Source organism: Gavialis gangeticus, unplaced genomic scaffold, assembly GCF_001723915.1.
Source record: "Gavialis gangeticus isolate Ggan-Ray unplaced genomic scaffold, GavGan_comp1, whole genome shotgun sequence".
NCBI lineage: Eukaryota > Metazoa > Chordata > Crocodylia > Gavialidae > Gavialis > Gavialis gangeticus.
In genome coordinates, this window is record NW_017729022.1 from 181,534,749 (window position 1) to 181,554,421 (window position 19,673).

The 19,673-nt window shown below is 42.6% G+C and overlaps 1 protein-coding gene across 3 annotated transcripts in view; it reads left to right on the forward strand.

The window, feature by feature from the left end:
- WDPCP (WD repeat containing planar cell polarity effector) overlaps window positions 1-19,673 on the forward strand; it is a 253,491-nt gene that overhangs the window by 24,336 nt on the left and 209,482 nt on the right. For all 3 annotated transcript variants that reach the window (XM_019516598.1, XM_019516599.1, XM_019516600.1), the window contains exons 6-8: window positions 2,761-2,875; window positions 7,588-7,721; window positions 12,616-12,807. In XM_019516598.1, the coding sequence (XP_019372143.1) occupies window positions 2,761-2,875; window positions 7,588-7,721; window positions 12,616-12,807 (441 nt within the window). The remainder of the gene's footprint in view (window positions 1-2,760; window positions 2,876-7,587; window positions 7,722-12,615; window positions 12,808-19,673) is intronic.

Below are 19,673 nucleotides of genomic sequence, written 5' to 3' on the forward strand. Positions count from 1 at the left end.
TTTGAGCTGCTGCAAGCGCATGTGCTTGCATGTGTGAACACACCCATTGGGTGCATCTACACATGTGCTTTGCTGCTGAATTAGCTAATTAGATCCATGATAAAGCACTATTATCTACATATGTGATGCTACTAGGCTGGAGTAAACTAATTAACTCTACCGTAAGATAGTACTGTCCAAAACAAGTACTGCCCTGTGGCAGAGTTATTTACTCCACCACAATGCACATGTAGACAGTGACCAGGGCTGGCTGGGGCACAAGGGTCCTACAGCATGGGGACTGTCTGCCCCACCCCCGCCTAGCAGGTAAGTCTATAGGGAGGCAAGGGGGGGCAGATTGAGGCAGAGGGAGAACATTTTTTAGTAGGCTTGCCTCCCCAGCAGGTAAGTCCTACCCAGGCAGGGCCCCCTCAGCTTACCACTGCTTCTGCCTCTGTGACACTGTCCCTCATCATGGAGGCCTCGAACTAGCCCGTTTCCCTTCCCTCCCCCACAGACTGACCTATGGGGCTATGGTGGGCATGTACATGCACACAGGCACTCAGCCCCTCCACTCCAGCCTCAGATAAACTCCAAGAGGCTCCGAGATCTACCGGTGGATTGAGATCCACTGGATGGTGACCACTATAGTAACCTGACCAAATATTCAATCAATTAATGTAGTGGTAAAACAAGGAATAAGCAACAAAGTTATTACACAAAATATGTGTAATAACTTTGAGGCTGCTTCTTATAACATCTTTAATTGAATGTGTGACTAGTGCCCAGCCTCTGGAGTATACAGCTGGGGCGCCCCATGTGCTTCCATGGCTGAGAACTCTGGTCAGATCATCTGGCTTCCAACTAAGGGAGCACACCATGCATTCCCACATCAAGAAGCCCAGTCAGATGAGTGCCCCCCCTGCACTGGCAAGTAGCATGGTGCATCTCCCAGCTCGGAGCCCTGTCTGTTTATTGGGCTTCCAGTTGTGGGAGCATACCATGTGTTCCTGTGGTTGGAAGTCCAATCAGATGATCAGGGCTTCTAGCCAGGGAAGCCAAAGGTGTGGTCCTCCAGCTGGAAGTCCAGTCAGAGGAGTACACCATGTACTTTCGTGGCTGGCGGCTCTGTCAACTGAGCAGGGCTTCCAGTGGGAGGAGTACACCATGTGCTTCCCCAGCTAGAAGCCCCATCAGCATACAGGTACACTCCTGTGACTGGGAGCCAAGTTTTGCTACTTGCCAGTACAGGGGAAACCCAGGATTGGGGTCCCCTGCACAGGCAATATGGCACAATGGGATTTGATTGAGGACCCCACAATTGCACGCCCTGCCACACATGTGGCATGGCAGGAAGCATAGTTGTTGGGATCCCACATCACATCCCACTGCTCTTTACTCCATCATCTGTCAGGGGTCTAAATAGAAATTAAGTAAGCAGGGATGTTTGCTTGCAGTCATAGGGAGTGGACATAATGATCCAGGTGGTCTCTTGTAGTTCAGTGTTCCTTTGATTAACTTAAAAGTATCCCTGTAGTACTCTTTGAAACTGCATTTAGGCTTTATGTTCCATCCTCTTTCTGGGACTGTTTGAGGTATCATGCTAGGCATTACTAATACACGACTGTATCAGGTGCCTTTCCTTGTGATTAATAGATAGTGGGCACATCCACACATGATGCTACATTGCCATAGCAACACACTATGGTAATGTATTGTTGATAGGCAGAAACCGTGATACCACAGCTATGTCGCTGTAGCAATATGCTCCCTTGGTACAGTGCGTTGCTACACCGATGTAGCAGCTAAAAATAGCCATGTGCCACTGGTACCATGCAATACAGGCTGGTACTGTGCCATCATTTAGTACTTCCAAAAGGAAGTACTAAATGACAGCACAGTAACATTGGCACTGTAGGGGCATGTGTAGATGTGCCCACTATTACACAAATTAAAGAGCGTATGAATGACGACAGGAACGTGCATTAAACATAACAGTTTTTTTCTACATGTAACTACCATGAAATGAAAGCACTAGTGTAATTTTATGAGGAATATTATAAATAATAATAATTATAAAATGTATAATTATACATTTACAATTATAAAATATTATATATTTTAAAAACCCAGTTTTTGCCAGCACTCAAAAACCCAGTTTTTGCCAGATAAAGTACAAGTACAGAAGAAGATGGTGAACTTAAGTACTGTGCAAGCTTCTTTCTGAAAATCAGGTCTCTCTAAAGTGTCTCAGATCAGTCACCCCAAAACTGTGGCATTGAAATCACTAGCCATTTTTCCTTAAATATTGAGCTAAATTCTGAAGGTGTCTATGTCCACAAAAATCTCTTTGCAGTATAGTAGGTTTAGCCTACTTTATTTAGAAAAATTAAAAATAGCAGGGGAAAATGCAATATAATTTGCCTTTAGTACCTGAAAGTAAGTTGATTCAGTTGTCCTTTTATCCTCACAGTGCAGGGTTTCAACCTCAATATCCAATATGTGAATTCATTATGTTCCATGTAAAATATGGGGAATATTGGCCCAGTCTTGAAGTGTTCATTATTTGATATATATATGTAATTTACAGTCACAATACATTTTCCTTTAATTGATAATGCTTTCGGAGTATGTGTGTAACATATTTTGTCATTAGGAGAGATCTTTTTTTTTCCAGATGAAATTACTACATGACAAAGAAATGTTAATGTGTACTTTAGAACATTCTGGTTTCTTGGTTATTAATTCCTGATGTCTTGTTTTCTGGCTACTTGGATTTAGCTCATCTTTCATTCAGGTGTACTGGTGTCCCTAAGCATTTCTGGGCCTCAGCTGGAGAAAGTGGTGATTGACAGGACCCTGGTGGGGAAGCTCATCTCCGACACCATCAGTGATGGTAATTACACCTATGTGCAAATCAATTGCCTACATTAACAATAGAGCTGGAGAAATAGTATGTCAACAGGTAGACTAATTATTGCCACTGGGGACTTGCAAACACAACAAGTAATTGCATGTAATGCCATAGTTACAAGCCTCAGGACCAAGAGCAGTTTAAAAATAATATTAAACATCAAAGTTTTCAGTCTTGTCAAATATTGAATGTATTTTCTATTCCACATAGTCAAAGAAAACTTAAGTCCACTTGTTGTCCTTAAATATGAGTGTACAAGAGCTCCTTTTGATGTTTAGGAATCTGTTCTGTTCCACACCCCATACACTTCCCAAGCATGGGGACTTGTTATATGAGCTAGGCTTTCTCTTCCTGATTTGTTCTTTTCTGTGTATTGCAGTTTAAAATGATATAGCAGTACCTTCTTTCCTTGCAAATTTGTGAGGATAAAACTGTATTAACATTCTCTTTTATGTTAAACATTCCCACCTCATCTCAGGTTTTTTGACAACTTGGAAATATGATGGGTGTGGAGCACACTGTTTTGATTCTTTCTTCCTCTAGTCTTTCATCCTCAGCCCAAAGTCTGTTATTTCATCTCAGCTAGACTGTTAACTTGACTGTGTATTTTCCCCTATCATATCCAGAATGGTTGACTTCAGTGCTTGGGAAAACATGGTGTAGCAAAACTAAAGATAGCCATGAAACTTTAATTTAGCATTCTGTGGCTTTTATGTTTTTTTGTAAACACATTTACTTCTTTTTGTTTTATAAATAACTACTACAATCCAATAAAGTATTCTTAAAGTCATAAATCTTAACAAACATAACAGTCTCAAAAGTGTAGTGTTCAAACTCTGGTTCTGTATTTAAGGATACAGCATAGTGCTTTATTCGTGCTTGCTCAGAACGTTCAGAATTTTCCAGGCTTTAATTTAAAAATGTCTGTCTGAAGGTCAAATATTTGCTAAAGTTTATAATAAAAAATGGCTGAACCATTCTTGTACAATAAGAAAAAAGGACAAAAAACCCCCCTGTTTACCCATTATTTGAAAAAAAACAAAACTTCAGATGTCTTTTTTGGACATCGCTATTGCCCAGGAAATGGGAAGTTGAAAATTAAAATTTTGGCATGAAAATAGCCTCCTGAAGAACCAGGATACAGTCTTGGCTAAAGAAAATTGTTTTAATTTGATGTAGTTTTGAGCCTTTAAATTTTGTTTTTGAAATGATAAAGTATGATCCATAAAGAATCCATAGTGTTTCAAATGTAATAAATTATTTGGGCACAAAGTGTCCAGTAATACATACTTCAGAGGATTAATAAGGACAAGTTTCATTGCAAAAGTTTCTTGCCAATTTGGAATCAAATTAATGTCAGATTAAAAATGGGGGCAGGACAGTCCCAAAATGGGAACATCAAGTTCCGGTCCTGAGCTGCATGACTCCAGGACAGCATTTGTCCCAGATTCCTAGTATCGTGCAGGGATCTGAGTTTTCTGTTCACAACGGAAAAAAAACAGGATACGGCAGGCTGAAGAGTTCCAGCCTGCCAGGGGCTACAGGGAACAGGACGCAGGGGGTGCCACGTGTATGTCTGTGTGTGCCCATGCATGTGGCCAGGAATACAGCCCCAGGCAGTGGTGGAGAGAAGCTCCCTTGCCTCTCTACAGGTAAATCTATAGGGGTGGGGGGTAGTGGAGGGCAGACTGAGGCCCCCACAGTGAGGGAGGGTGTGGGCCAGGGGCTGGGCCTGGGGCAGTGCATGGGGCCCAGGGCAGTCTAGGCAGTGGGACAGAGACATGGGAAGCTTCTCCAGGGAGCGGGGGGTGGGGAGCAGCTCCCTGCCACTGCATGCACTCTCAGGAAGCAGGGCATGGAGGGGCATGTGCCCCGCAAATTTGTGCATGGGTTTGGGGGGTGGATACAGGCTGCTTGCTGCAGCCTCAGGGTTCTCTGCCCTGTTTGCCTCCTGCCTGGAGCTGTGTGCTGGCTGTGCCACCATGGTGAGGTGTCCCCTGCCTGCCCAGCAGCAGCGGGGGCAGCAGCTCAGAGTTATGTTCCCTGCTGCTGCCGGGCAGGCAGGGGATTCTTTGCCATGGTGGTGTAGCCAACACAGGGATCCTGGCAGGAGGGCAGCAGGACGGCTGTGTTAAGTCTGTGCCCCAGGGGGTATGTATCATCTTAGGCCTCTCCCCTCCCCACCTGTGGTGGGTGCTAACAAAATTATTAATAAAACTTCTTAGTGCTTGGTGGTTTTTAATATGAGAAGTCTAAATCTAAAGAGGATATAATAGTCCATTTTAACTATTACATCATATATCTAGAATAAAGCTGCTTCAGAAGCATAGAATTTTTATGATAGTTTTATTGTATGATTTTAAGTAGTGTGCCAATTGAAAATTATAGATTGTAGCATAATGTATGCAAATGGGGTAGAATTAAGGTCTCCCATGCGGTATTTTAGTGTTTACTGACTATTGAATGCTTAGCCGCCAATGTTAATATTTTTATTAAACTAAGGTTTTTTTATATGCAGTAGTTACAAGATTGTGGCTTCCCTAGTAAAGGAGAGAGAGAGACTTAATCATTGTTGCTGGTTTAGTTTAATATATATTGTGATATAGGTAAGGATTGGCTTAATTAAGAATAGATTATTATGGAAAAGTGCATCTTCGTAAATCAAAGCTACATGCAGGATTTTTATAATTAGCAACAATGCCTCTTGAAGTTTAAAATTCTTAACTTGAAACTTTGAGGTCTTATGGCAGGTTTGAAATGCCTGTCTAATATTTGAAAACTTGTTAGGGGGCTGTGACAACACAGATGCATAGCATTTCTCTTTAAAGGGCCTCTGTGGAAAATGGTATGACCATGCCTGACCAATGTTGTTAGGTCCAGTCTTGTGCAGGAAATGGGCCTTTTCCTAGATTTTCTCTACCCCTACCCTAAGCGTATTCCTGAGTATTGCATGTTATGAATGACTCCAAAATATATGCCTAATTCAGAAAATGAAAATTGTGCTTGGTCTTCAGTTTTTTTAATAATCGCTCATGCCTCTCCTGACCTTCCCACCTATTTGAAATCTGTTCCTATAGCCAATTCTGTAATTTTTCATTGCTGCTACAGTAACACCAGATGGCTCTGATTAGATAGGGCTACCTTGTAGCCAAAACCTTTCCTGTTTGCCCTTTCTTTCAGCCCAGTACAGCTTTTTTGAGACAAGAACTTTCTCCACTCTGTGTTCCCATCTTCTCTTGGAGTAATGTCTCTTTCCCCCCAGACTTCACAGGTTTTGAGATTTGGTGTGCCTCTCTATGGAAAAATATAACTACAGTAATAAAAAATATTGGGACTCTAACAAAATATACGCTGGGATATCATGCCCCATAACTCTACACGGGCGCTTAAATCCAAATTTTGTTACAAAACCTAGTATTAACAGGATTGTTTTCATGTCAGCTGTTTGGATTTAAACATTCCCTGTCAGTATTGTGCACCAAATATTGCAGAACTGTGTTAGTACATGACAATCTGAAACTGAAACTAGCTTTACAATAGACTGTAAACAAAAGCAAAACTGGTATTTCCATTTTTCTGCTCAAGCTGAATATAATGTAGGAGTAAACTAGCAACGTAAATTATTAAACAAATTTAAAAATCATTAGGGCTCTATGGTATGAGTCACAAAAGCGAGCAATTTTTAGGAATATTTTTTTAACTGGGTAAGATTTTATCTAGCAGTGTCCTTGTAGTATGGATCTCTGCATTTACTACTTCACAACAGACTCGCCATTTTTTATTTCAGATTTGGCTCTCAAGAATAATTTTTAGTCATCTGTTACTATCTCACTAATTCACTAAATACTCAGTAATCTTTTTAGATGTGTTTTGGTTCAGAGAGCTGTTTTAGGAAAACCTTAGATTGCTGGCAGTGTTAAATCACTCATTTTCTCAGTTAACCAATATTTTCCCTTTCCACTGTGCTACTTAGTCTATTTTACATTTGACTATTTCCATATACCTTTTGCAACATTCATGTTATACGTTGTGGTTCCATGGCAATTTTCCAGACTGTAAGAGAGCACATCTACTGTTGGATATCCATGTGATTACAGATCAAGGGTACAGAGGAAAAATATCACATATGAAGCTTTCAACAGGTTCATATCACCCTAAAGCACAAGTGCTGTAAGGAATAACATTCTTGACTATTGCAGTTCCATCTGGAATGTTATTGCCGCTACATCCTTTTATGTCTATGCTTGACTGGCAATGTCAAATTACCAAATGCAGCTCAAATAATGATTTGCATTTGGCCAGCCCAGACACTAACAATGCTTGTATAAAGTCGCATTCCCAAAATATCAGTGGGCGTTACAGTTACTATGGGCAAAGAACTGAGGAAGGAAGACACATGAGAAAGGAGGATGAGGCATAAAATATATGTCGGATTATTATGATAACTTGGTATAAAATAATTTATTCAGCTTTATTTAATCTGAGTACCCCCTAAGCTTTATTTCTCATTTCTAAAAAGGTCCTGGCATGATGACACATTGATGTCTTTTAGGAGATTACAAAGGCTTCAATGTAATATTTAAGACATGGTCTTGAAAAAATGCATTTTGCAATGTCTCACTGGAGGGTTCAGTAATTTGTTTTGTCACTGATGGCAGGTATTACAGGGGTGACAATTTTTATTTGTTTTTCAGCTGTTCTTACTGACAGTTTCATCATCTTGTCATTTTGGGAGCAAAACAAACTCTGCTTTATTCAGTTTACAAAGAAGACAGGTTCTCCTGATGTAAACAAAAGACTTGAAAAACTCTCATCCTTGGATTTTAAGGTACAGATGTCAATGATGTCTTTAAACACCATAGTAACTTAATATTATGGATTACTGATTTTTGAAATCAGACTATTCTGCTAAGCTTATCAAAATATTTTAAATTCTAAAAATGACATTTTATTACGAAGTCAGAAAACATGGAATTGATATATTTAGAAAATGTTTAAAAATGCTGTTGGGGGTTAATTTTAATATATACGATATAGAGTAATTTACAATTACCCATCCAAACCTTAACTCTCTTTCTAGTTACAATATACCTATTTTAGGTATATTCCAGGTCTAGGAAAAATGGCAGAAAGGATGGCTTTGTGATTATAGCTTTGGACAAGGGCTCAGTGTTCAAATCCTTGCACTGCATTAGTCTGTATGCATTACCTTGGATATGTGGCTTCATCTTGCTCAGTTCCCTATCAGATTATCACACTGTGGGCACATCTACATGTGCATTAATGCTCCTTTTCTAATATGCATTAAATTTCGTACCTCTGGGCACTTTTACACGTGCTCCGGGGGTGGAGGGCAGGCAGCGCTTTAATTAGAGCAGCTATGAGAGCTACTTCAATTAAAGCACTGCTGCATCTCATGTATCAGGGTCCCCGTGCTTAAAAATAGTGGTGGGTGTGCTTAAACTAAAGCTCATTCAACGCTGATACTTGAGATGCAGGACGTTGCTGGAGTACGGCAATTGCCACGCTCCAAAAGACTCAATCAAGTCTGCTTTGTTGCACTGGAATTCCAGCATGTCGGAGCAGCCTCCGCACACATGTATAGGCACCCTCCAATGTGAGGTACTAAATTAAACTGCATTAGGCTTTGCTAATGTGCAGTAGCACATTTGCTCAGCTTTTAAGTGACACTTAATGTGCAGTAGACTATTTTAATGTGCATTAGCGTAATGTCATGGATTTTTATATGACGCTTTAATTCACACTAAAATAGTGTGCATTAAAGTGCATGTGTAGATGCTCCCTGTGGTACTGCCTTGTTCCTGCTTGGGATAGGTCTCTGCCACAGTCACATCTGTGACTGCAGAGTGGTATACATATCTGTGCTAGGTTTAAATAAGCCAACTAAAGTAGTAATAGTGATCTAGCTGCAGCAACATAGAGCCTAGTACAGGCTAATTTACCCTGCTTCTCAGGCAGGTTTCAGTACAAGACACTGAACTGGTAAGCTTTCTGGTTGTGGTGAAATGGGACTTCAGCTTCAGAGTGGGGACCTAGGTGCTACTGCAGTATAAAGAATATTAATGCTCTAGTTTCTGCAGGGCATCAGCTTCAGACAGGAAAATTAGGTAAGGAAGGGGTTGTTTTCCAATTCACTGCAAGGATAAAGAAGAAGCTGTTCTCCCAAAAGCTACAAAGATGTAGTAAGCAAGAGGAAGAGTGTTGTACTTTTTACAATCAGGATAAATGTTAAGGAAAACCACCTTGTGTTAGCTAGTATTTTTCCCATCACAACCCTCAAGTAATTTCCTTTCTCTTGTTAAGGGAGTTTCCATCTGTAAGGCAGGCTTTTTAAAGATGTGTTTAATTTAAGTTTTGCCATATTACATTTTAACTTGGTAGAAATGCTTTCTGCTAGGATGAGTATCTAATACATTTTCCAGGCTGTTTCAGTTCAGGGCCTCTTTTCAGCAGTGACTTGTGTTTGCGAGATTGATCCAACCTCTGTAACGTGGATTTGAGACAGTTCACTGTTCACCAGGAACTGAGCTGATACGTAGTTTACTTTAAAATGATGCGCACTTGTGCCTTGCCTATAGTATTTGTTAAGGTTACGCTTTAAAAGCTGGGTTGGCGATTTTTTTTCGTACTCCTAAACTTTAACGAAAAAAAACTAGTGAGCTAATGCTTGCCTTGAGCCTTCTCTTTTACTGGCCATGTTTCATGTGCTTGCTTTATACTCTTGTAACTCAGTTTTATTCTGGGTACTGCTAAGCACATTTCTGGGCCTAAATGTGCTGGCATTTTTTCTTGGGAAAGAAGGAAAAGCTAATCCATAGAAACATCTCACTGTGCTAGGAAACCATAAATAGCTCCTAGATTCTTTAATAGGGTTGTTATGTTTCGTTGTTTGCTGACAAAGCTGAGCTTCTAGAAGACTTCCACATATGATATTAACATTGCTTTCTCTAGAAATCAGTAGGAATCACTATGGATTATATTTTTGCCAGCCAAAAAAAAAGGCATTAGCATTTTTTAATTGAAAGTTCTTTTGTGTCAGGCTTGCTTATTTGGCAGCTAAATATAATTTTTATTATCTTCAAAATTGCACCAGTGTGTGGCAACAGAAAATATTATTCACTATTATACTATTTTGTCAACTCTTTGCAGTGAAATACATTGAATCCTGTTTCTCCCTGATCAACTAACATTGCATTTTTAGATCACCAGCAGTCAGCAGTAGAGTTCCAGTCAACAATAAGGGATCAGAGATAGTCCTCAATGGGAAGCCTGGAGAGCTGTAACAAGGTTGTCTTGTTTTCTAAACCACTTCCTAAATATTAACTTTATTAATAGGGGTGGAATATTTCTTTCAAAGTTAAGCATAGCATACAGAGCAGAGGACAGAAACAGAACAGGGACTGGCTTGGTGTTAATGCAAGACTTGGGACCCAGATCTCAGTTCAGTCTGTCTCTGCCACAGACTTTCTTTGTAACCTTGAGCAGATCACTTAATATTTCTGTCTCTCAATTCCCCATTTGTTAAATGAGGATAATATTTTCTGTCTTTCTGATGTACTTAAGTCGTAAGCTCTTCAGTACAGGAATTGTCTTTGACTATGCATGTTCAGGAAATGGCAAAATTGTAACCTATATTGGTCAGGGCCTGTAAGAAAAACTGAAATACAAATAATGAAAACAAGTCAGATTTGGTTTTTTTTCAACTTTGTGGATAATTTTTATTTTTTGTTTTTATGTTTGAAGGCAGAGAGTAACTTGTGTTCACTTCAGTGTATTCTTGGCTATAGGGATATACACTAGCTTTATTTTTTACCTTTAGAATATACTCTAATTTTTGATGACATATTAAAATACAGATGATTGGTATTATCTAGTAGTTCCATCTCCATAACAGATATACCCAAGTAAATCAATCAGTATGGGCATCTTTTACCTTTTTAAGAGAGATACTACTTTGAATTTTATAGCAAGATAGAGACACTGCATAAAAACTGAGCTGTTATGTGAATTAGCAGAGCTATATAGTCTTGGAATGCAACAAAGTATAACAGCAACTCAAGCCACTTTCCTTTTCTCAGTGGGATTAGTTAGTGTCTAAGGTGCTTTCTTAAGTGTAATTGATCAGAAATAATAAGTTTCTTTTTAAATGTTCATAAATAATATTACATAGTAAATTAGTACATGATTGCAGTATAATGCTAATTAATGTGTTTTGTATGGTACTCATTAAGCAATTATGCTGCACACATTTTAAATTTATAAAAAAAATAAGTGATCATGTCAGAGTTTCTTTTTTAAACTGCATATATACCACATTTTTATATTTTAAATTGACAGAATTTTAACAAATGAAACTGCAGGATAAATATACTGATAATATTGACCTTTTACAAGTTTTCCTGTCTTTGGCTTTTTAATCCATTTCAATTTACTGAACAGTGGAGACAGTACAAGGAGTTAAATGTTTACCATGAGAGAACAACATTGGTAATTACTTTGATTTCAGTTCCTTTTGATGTGTATTCAGGGGATGAAGAGGTCAATAATATTATGACCATGCAAATAGAAAAGGGTTCTTTTTGACCATATAAAAAAACAGCAAAGGATTATTAAAGCATTAACCTTGATTTTAATGGCCTTGGTTGAGTGGTGAGATCACAATTTGGATGAGCCTGATTATTTACTAAATACAATACATAAATGCAACGGGTTCTTAACACCCATTGCACTCTGGCATTATCGCATTACTGCCATCCTTTGTTGCCTTGCAGACAGGAATATGAAAGCAATCTGTCATGTAGTGAGACTGGCTCCAGAAGCATTTCTCTGATAAGAAGACCCCCTGCCCTTTGCTAGTGTCTGGTCCAGTAGGCTTAGCCATGCGCTTAATCCCCAGAAAGTGGTTCGATTATTGCTGACCAGCAATGGCAAGATAGTTTTTTTTTCCCCTAGCTATCAACCTTCCATTAATTCCTTAAGCAGAAATGCGGTGCAATCTATATTTCCTTGGCATGTGTCACCCAGATGGTGCACTGCTCATGTTTTCAAATAACCATGCTCCAAAATAACATAGTTTGAATAATAAATTCCACAAATCCTTTCTGAGAAATAGAGGCACAATTCTCAAGAGCTGCATAAACTTTACGCATGATGCTGTAGCTCATCCACATTATGCAGAAAAGTATATATTCTGTTACAAAATGGATATTTTTGGCTGCATTCATTGATTGGGGGTTGAAATTCATTCTTTCTTAAATATTGTGAACTATCTTTAATATTTGATGATGTATCTTAAACAGTAGGCTTAACTCCTTGGTCGGAATCACAGAACTTGTCATTTTATATGGCTGGGCTTAAATCCTTATGTGTAGGTCGATGCTGTCAAGCAACCATGACTGTACATTTTGGTATTGATTGGAGTCATTGCTGTAAATTCCTTTTAAACTCACATTCCTTTCCTTTCCAATCCCCTCCCCATAAATAAAACTGAATGTGAACATGTCTGTTTCTATAAAGAGAGATATTTCTTATATTTAGATATATATTTAAATGCAGCCTATATATACCTATATGAACATAGAGGAACACAGTCATCTGTGAGAATATAAATCTCAGCAGACATGTATGGTAATTACATCTAAATCCTTCAAATATATTGTTTTATAACTTTTAAGTATTTTCTGAATTCTTTTTTCTGCTAGATTTCTTATGTTGACATACCTGGACCAGAAAATAGGAGGATGAAACGTCATCTGGCAATAAATTGTATGCAAGATATGATCATTTGCTGGTGGTCAGCTACTAATGATGGAGCATGGCCTTGGTCTCCTATGTCCAGTGAAAGGAACAGAGCCAACCTATTGCTTTTAAGCTGTGCACGTGGCAGAATGGAGGTAGAGTTCTGAATGGTATCTGCTCATCTCTTGCTTGATTTTCAGATTTGCTAATAAACAAAAATATTCAATTCAAATTCACACTTGGGGCTAAAAATAATGGCTAATTTTAAGATAACAGACAAGAGTATAAGTCACTGAAAAAGCAGTTCCTATCCACATCTACATTCCACTCTTGTTGTGCATATAAACACTGAAGCACTTTTGTTCAGAGACATATTTTTTGCCCTGGGAGGTACCTGTACACCATGCATACATCCTAACTTTCCTTGCACTCTGTGTTACTGGTATAAAGGATATTGTATGCATTTTTCACTCTTCAGTTCTTATCAACCATCTTGGCTCAAAATTGAGCTTCTGCATTCTGTTCCAGACTGGCTGTAGGCCAAGTACACATTCCACCAATTTACCTATTCTACCCTTTTTCTTCTTCTGTATCTCTGACCCATTTTAGTTTATTTTTATTATTTTTCTCCATTTTGGTCCAGGCTCTGTCTATTGGAATAGGACTGAGGGCTCTCCTGGCATGTGCAATATATCTTCTCTAGCTAAATGAGACTCCTTTTTCTCTTTGCTTTGACCAGGCCTTGCTATTATCTGTTAGCATAGCTTCCCCTGGTCACTTGATTTCAATAAAGTCTTTCTGGTACCAGGGTTATGCCTGACATGCAAGGTCCTTTCTCTCATCTCATTTATGAGAGTGTCAGATCCCTAGGAAACATGCTAAGCGCAAATCATTCCATTTCTGGGCTCAGAAGGACTGTGCTTGGAAGCAAACCGAGCATCACACCCCATTCTGGAAAATCCATCCTGTTGATGTCTAAAAAGCAAACAAACAAATTCCAAGGCACTCTTTGGCTTTCTGACTCTAGTGGCTAGCTATCAGAGAATTGATGATCTGGCATAAAGGATTTTAGCACTAGTGTCAGAAGGTCTATCAAAGCATGTGCCTCAGCAGCTTCCTGATCATCCCATTTCATCCACCATTCCAGCAGCTCTACAATGCCACCTCATTTCATTGCACCAAGTAACCTCACTCTCTAGCTTGAGCCAGAGTCCACTGGCTCACGCCATGGGTCAACGTGCCAGATGGGTGAACATGCCAGTTTTTCTTGGCCCTCTTGTACTTGGTGCCATGAAATATTTCGCTGCACAAGACTTCCATTCTAGTCATCAGAGCAACTCTGTTCTAGAACTAGACTTCCATTCTAGTCACTGTGGCAGAAAGCCACCTTGGTTTCTCCCCAAAAATCTCTGCCCTGTGACACTGTGATTTAAATCTCCGTGCTGTGACCATTCAATTAGGATGGGCCCAGCACACAGGGGACCACACCCTCAGCCTGTCTCTTTAGGGAACTGGAGCTGGCTGCATTCCTGAGGGAGGGGGAAACCTGCTCCCTCTGCTTATGTGACTTGCATCACTTACCTGGGTGAGGGGTTTCTACCTGGGGAGCTGGAATCTGCCCGGTAACAGGTGATGCATTTCAAATTGGTTGGCTGACAGCCAACTGGGGCTGACCTCCGCTGGCCCAGGTGAATGAGGTCACAGGGGCTATATAAGTTAGGACGGGGAAGGAGGCGGTCTCTCCTCTCCGGCCATGAGGTGACGCAGCAGCCAGGCAGGGGACAGAGAAGCCTTAACATCTGAAACTGGCTCTCTCCCCCCAAACTCATGAGCTAGGAACTGCCTGCCTCCAAAGGGAAACTTCACCTGCCTTTGGAAGATGCTTGTGAGTAAGCTACTCAATCTGATTAGATATTTAGCTGGAAGTATCACAGATGCGTAATCAAAAGGCTACCACAGCCAGACTGTTTGCTCTTTAGGATTTCTAGATATTGCTCTATCCTGTACCCTAGTTTACCCTACCCCCTGTAATCAATAAAGTTCTCCTTTTTGACTGGTGTGGGAGACTTATTGAGGGGTGGGTCTAAATTATGCCTAAGAGACCCCTTAGGTCTGTGGACTAAGGGAGACTATACCTTTTTGCCCCCGGACTTGGGGAAGTACCCCAAGTGCCTGTATTGGGTCGAGTACCCGTGGGACTTTAGGCCTGTGTTACCCCAAGGACACAGGGCCGCGAGACAGTCTATTCTTGGGGTGGTGGCGGCACGTTACCCCCAGACTAGCGAGTGTGCTCCGGGAGAGGGGTCAGCCGGACATAAGGCGCCCCTAGGGAGGCATTCGGAGCCTGGAAGGTGGTCGGGCGCAGGGAGGTGGGTGGCTCAACGCAGGAGCACCCCCTACTGGCCTGCCTCACATGGTGGAAACAGCGGAGGGATACGAATACCCAGCTGTGTTCCTGAGGTGGGATCTCTGCACCCGCCACAGTCACCAGAACCAGTAGTTGAAGTTTCCTTTTCTGACTTTTTTTTTTTTACTTAAGGGATGATTGCAGCCCCAGGTCAAACTACCTTTGTGCTCCCCATGACCATGGAATCCTCTCTGGACCTGCCCTTCATGTTTCTTAGTTTCTGGTCCAGTGTCAACAAGACACTGTGTGGTTCTTCTGGCCATTGGCCCTAGATTCAAGAGACAATTCCGGAGACAGGTCCTGCCAACTGGGAATCATACATCTCAACATTGCAAGCTTTCCTTATCCAGACCCCAGGGCTTGTCCCCAGAATGGAGGGACTCTCCAGATCCAGCTTCCAGTGGGGATTCTCCTTATTACTTCGAGAGCTGTTCTAGAACCAAGGGAAATTATCTAGATCCACTTACCTGGCATCTCAGCCTGGATGTTGGATGGTGGTCAGTGATAGCATAAGCTTGCTCATCTCCTGTCAGAGGTATTCTCATCCATAGCAGGAAGACTCTACTGAATGATGTTTACTGACTTAAACCAGGTTTTGACTGGTGTCACATGATATTGTTGTCTCTTCTCTGCCCAAGACCCCCATTCTAGCCATTGTAAAATACCTTCTAGAGCTGAGTTGTCATGACCTCACCTCTGTCACAGGGTACCTGCCTGCTTTCACAGCTCACCACCCTCCTGTGGAGGATTTTTCTGTCTTTTCCTAAATACCTGCATTTAAGTTCCTAAAGGCTTAACTGAGCTACTCCTAGTAGATTGTATATCTGGCCCTTGCTGCCCTGATGAGTCCACTATTTGAAAAAAGGCCACCTGGTCACTGCAGCATCCTTCTTGGTGGCTTTTGTTGGCATAGAGCATGAGGAGTGGCAGTGTGGGTAATGCTAGAGTCTCTAGGCTCCAGTGCTTGAGGTGCATATACATTTAAAATGGAATATGGATTTGGACAGTGCTTCTTGCAGAACTTGTTACTGGTCAGTAATTCACTTCTCTTTGCACGTTATGTAAAAAGAGCCATATGATTGGTCAGAGCTCCAGTATGAAACTGAAGAAAGTCTCTGGATTAGGGTCAGAGGAGAGAGCAATAAGGGTGATGTCATGGAGGATGAAGTAAATAAGGCTTTCCTCAAACAGGTAGCGGAAGTTTCCCAATCACAGGCCCTGTTCTCATGGGGGATATTAGTCACCCTGACATCTGCTAGGAGAGCAATACAGCAGTGTGCAGGCAATCCAGGAAGTTTTTGGAGAGTGTTGAGAACAACTTCCTGGTGCAAATGTTGGAGCAGTCAACTAGGGACCATGCTCATCTTGACCTGATGCTCACAAACAGCATACTCCTGCCAATGCAGCCTAGGATACCATTAGCCTTCTTGGCAATATGGGTAATGGTATCCTAGGCTGTTGGCTCATATTCAGCTTATTGTCCACTGTAACACCCAGGTCCTTTTCTGCAGAGCTCAGTATTGCCAACCCCACCATATGAAAAATCATAAGACAAACTCTTAAAAATCAGGAGATTTGGTGCATAAATCATGAGATGTTATTTTTGAAGTGTGTGTGTTGCGGGGGCGGGGTGTTATTTGTGAAGGTGTGGGGGGCTGTAGGTGTGTGTGTGGGGTTTGGAGCCTGGGGAGGGGGGGTTCCTGCACACCCTGGCAAGATGCAGGGTAGTGTGGGTCAGGAGTGAAGGGCAGCAGTGTGGCAGGAAGCCACCTTTGTTTCTCCCCAAAATCTGTGCTGTGACAATTTGATTAGGATGGACCCAGCAAAGGAGACACACCTTTACCCTATCTCTTTAGGTAACCTAAACTGGCTACATTCCTGAGGGAGGGGGGAAACCTGCTCCCTCTGCCTACGTGACTGGTATCAGCTACCTGGGTGAGGGGCTTCTACCTGGTGGGCTAGGGTCTGCCCAGCAACTAGTGATGTATTTCAAATTGGTTGGCCGACAGCCAACAGGTGCTGGCCTCCATTGGACCAGGTGAATGAGGTCACAGGGGCTATATAAGTTAAGACTGCCCAGGAGGAGGGAGCAGCAGCTATGCAGGGGACTCAGACTTAGAGAGCCGTTGGTTACCTAAAGAGATAGGGTAAAGGTGTGTCTCCTTTGCTGGGCCCATCCTAATCAAATTGTCACAGCACAGAGATTTTGGGGACAAACAAAAGTGGCTTCCTGACACAAGAAGCAAGACTAGGGGGTTGTGGCTTGGGAGTGAGGCACAGATACACAGACATAGACACACAGATGAGTCAGGTCAAAGGTTGTGTGACAGAGCTGCAGGCACTCGTCCAGAGGCGCAGGGGGCAGCGGTGGCTCTGTGCACATCACCAGGGGAGGCATGAGGCGCATGTGCTTCCTGGATTTGTGCATGGGGCAGAGGTGGGCTAGGGCTTGGCACCCTGCTGCCTTTGCCCTCAGAGCCATGCAACATCATGTGTGCCTCCTGCTGCCCGCTGAGCAGACAGAGGATGCACAGTGCAGCCATCATGTGGCTCCCAGGGCAAAAGCAGCAGGGTGCAGAGCCCGAGCCTGAGCCTGGAGTGGGCAGCCTGCTTCTGTCCCATGAACAAATCCAGAGGGCACATGCCTCCAATGCCTCCCCCAAGGGTGTGCGCAGTGGCAGGGAGCCATACCCCCCTTCTCCACACCTCTGGATGAGCTCCCCGCAGCTCTGTTGCATGACCTGTTCCAGCCCTGGGGCCCCATTTAGCCCAGCCTCTGCCTCACTACTTCCCTCACCATGGGGGCCTCAATATGCCCCCTCCTTGTCCCTTCCCTCTACCCCTGCCCCTTTCCCTCCACAGACTTACCGCAGAGAGCTGGGCACTCTCTACACATGCCAGAATAAAAAATCCTGAGATTTGAGGCTTCTATCCCAACATCATTAGTCAGAGTTGATTGGACTTGGAAATCGCAAGTCTCACAATTTGTTGCAAGAGTTGGCATTACTGAGAGCTGCTGGCCAGCCAGTCAGCCCCCAGCCTGTATCAGTACATGAGATTCTTCCGTTCTGAGTTCAGGACTTTGTACTTGTCCTTGCTGAGCCTCATGAGATTCCTTTTGGTTGAGTCCTCCAATTTGTCTAGGTCACTCTGCATCCTAGCCCCACCCTCCAGCATATATACTACTTCCTCCAGCTTGGTGTCATCTGCAGACTTGCTGAGAGTGTACTCTATGCCCTTCCAGTAACTGATGAAGATATTGAACAAAACTGGCCCCAGGACTGGCCCCTGGGGCACTCCGCTTGATACCAGATGCCAATTAGACATTGAGCCATTGGTTACTATTCCCTGAGCCTGATGTTCCAGCCAGTTTTCTATCCATCTTACAGTCCATTCATTTAGCCCATACTTCCTTAGCTTGCCTGTGAGATGTTTCATAGATTCATAGATTCTAGGGTTGGAAGGGACCTCAGTGGGCCATCTAGTCTGACCCCCTGCCCCTGGCAAGCAAGAAAAGGGTCACCAAACCTGGGTCATGTGATTCCAGCCAGGTGCCTGTCCAGTCTCCTCTTGAAGACCCCCAAGGATGGGGCGAGCTCCACCTCCCTTGGGAAGCCCATTCCAGATCCTGGCAACCCTGACCATGAAGAACTTTTTTCTAATGTCCAGTCTAAACCTACTCACCAGTAGCTTATGGCCATTGTTCCTTGTTGTTCCAAGGGGTGCCCTGGTAAACAGATCATCATCTACTTTGTGTTGCTCTCCCCTTATGAATTTGTATGCCACCACAAGGTCCCCTCTCAACCTTCTCTTGGAGAGGCTGAAAGGTTAGCCTTTCCTTGTAGGGCCTTCCCTGCAGGCCACCCATCAGATGAATGGCTCTTCTTTGGACCCTGTCCAGGTTGTCCGCATCCCACTTGAACTGCAGTGTCCAGAACTGGACACGGTACTCCAGCTGCAGCCTGACCATTGCCATGTAGAGAGGGAGAATTAGCTCCCTGGACCTGTTTGTGAAGCATCTACAGATGCATGACAAGGTGCGATTTGCTCTGTCAACTACTTCATCACATTGATGACTCATGTTCATCTGGAGTCAACAGTGACTCCAAGATCTCTTTCTGCCTCGGTGGTGCTGAGAAGGTCATCCCCCAGCCTATAGGTATGTTGGCAGTTTTTTCTGCCTAGATGCAGCACCTTGCACTTGTCCTTATTGAATTGCATCCTGTTGCTCTCTGCCCACTTCCCCAACCTGTCGAGGGCAGCCTGGATCTGGTTCCTCCACTCCAGGGTGTTAGCTTCACCCCAGATCACTGATTAAGATGTTGAACAGCACTGGCCCCAGAACTGAGCCCTGAGGGACTCCACTGCACACATTTATCCAGGTTGACACTGACCCATCCACCACCACCCTCTGACTACCACGCCTGAGCCAGTTTGCTACCCATTCTACCGTATAATCATCCAAGGCAAATCTCCTCAGTTTATTAATAAGGATGGTATGGGATACCATGTCAAAGGCCTTCTTGAAGTCCAGATGGATAACATCCACCTCAGCTCCTGCATCTAAACATTTGGTGGCCTTGTTGTAAAAAGAAACTAGGTTAGTCAGGCAGG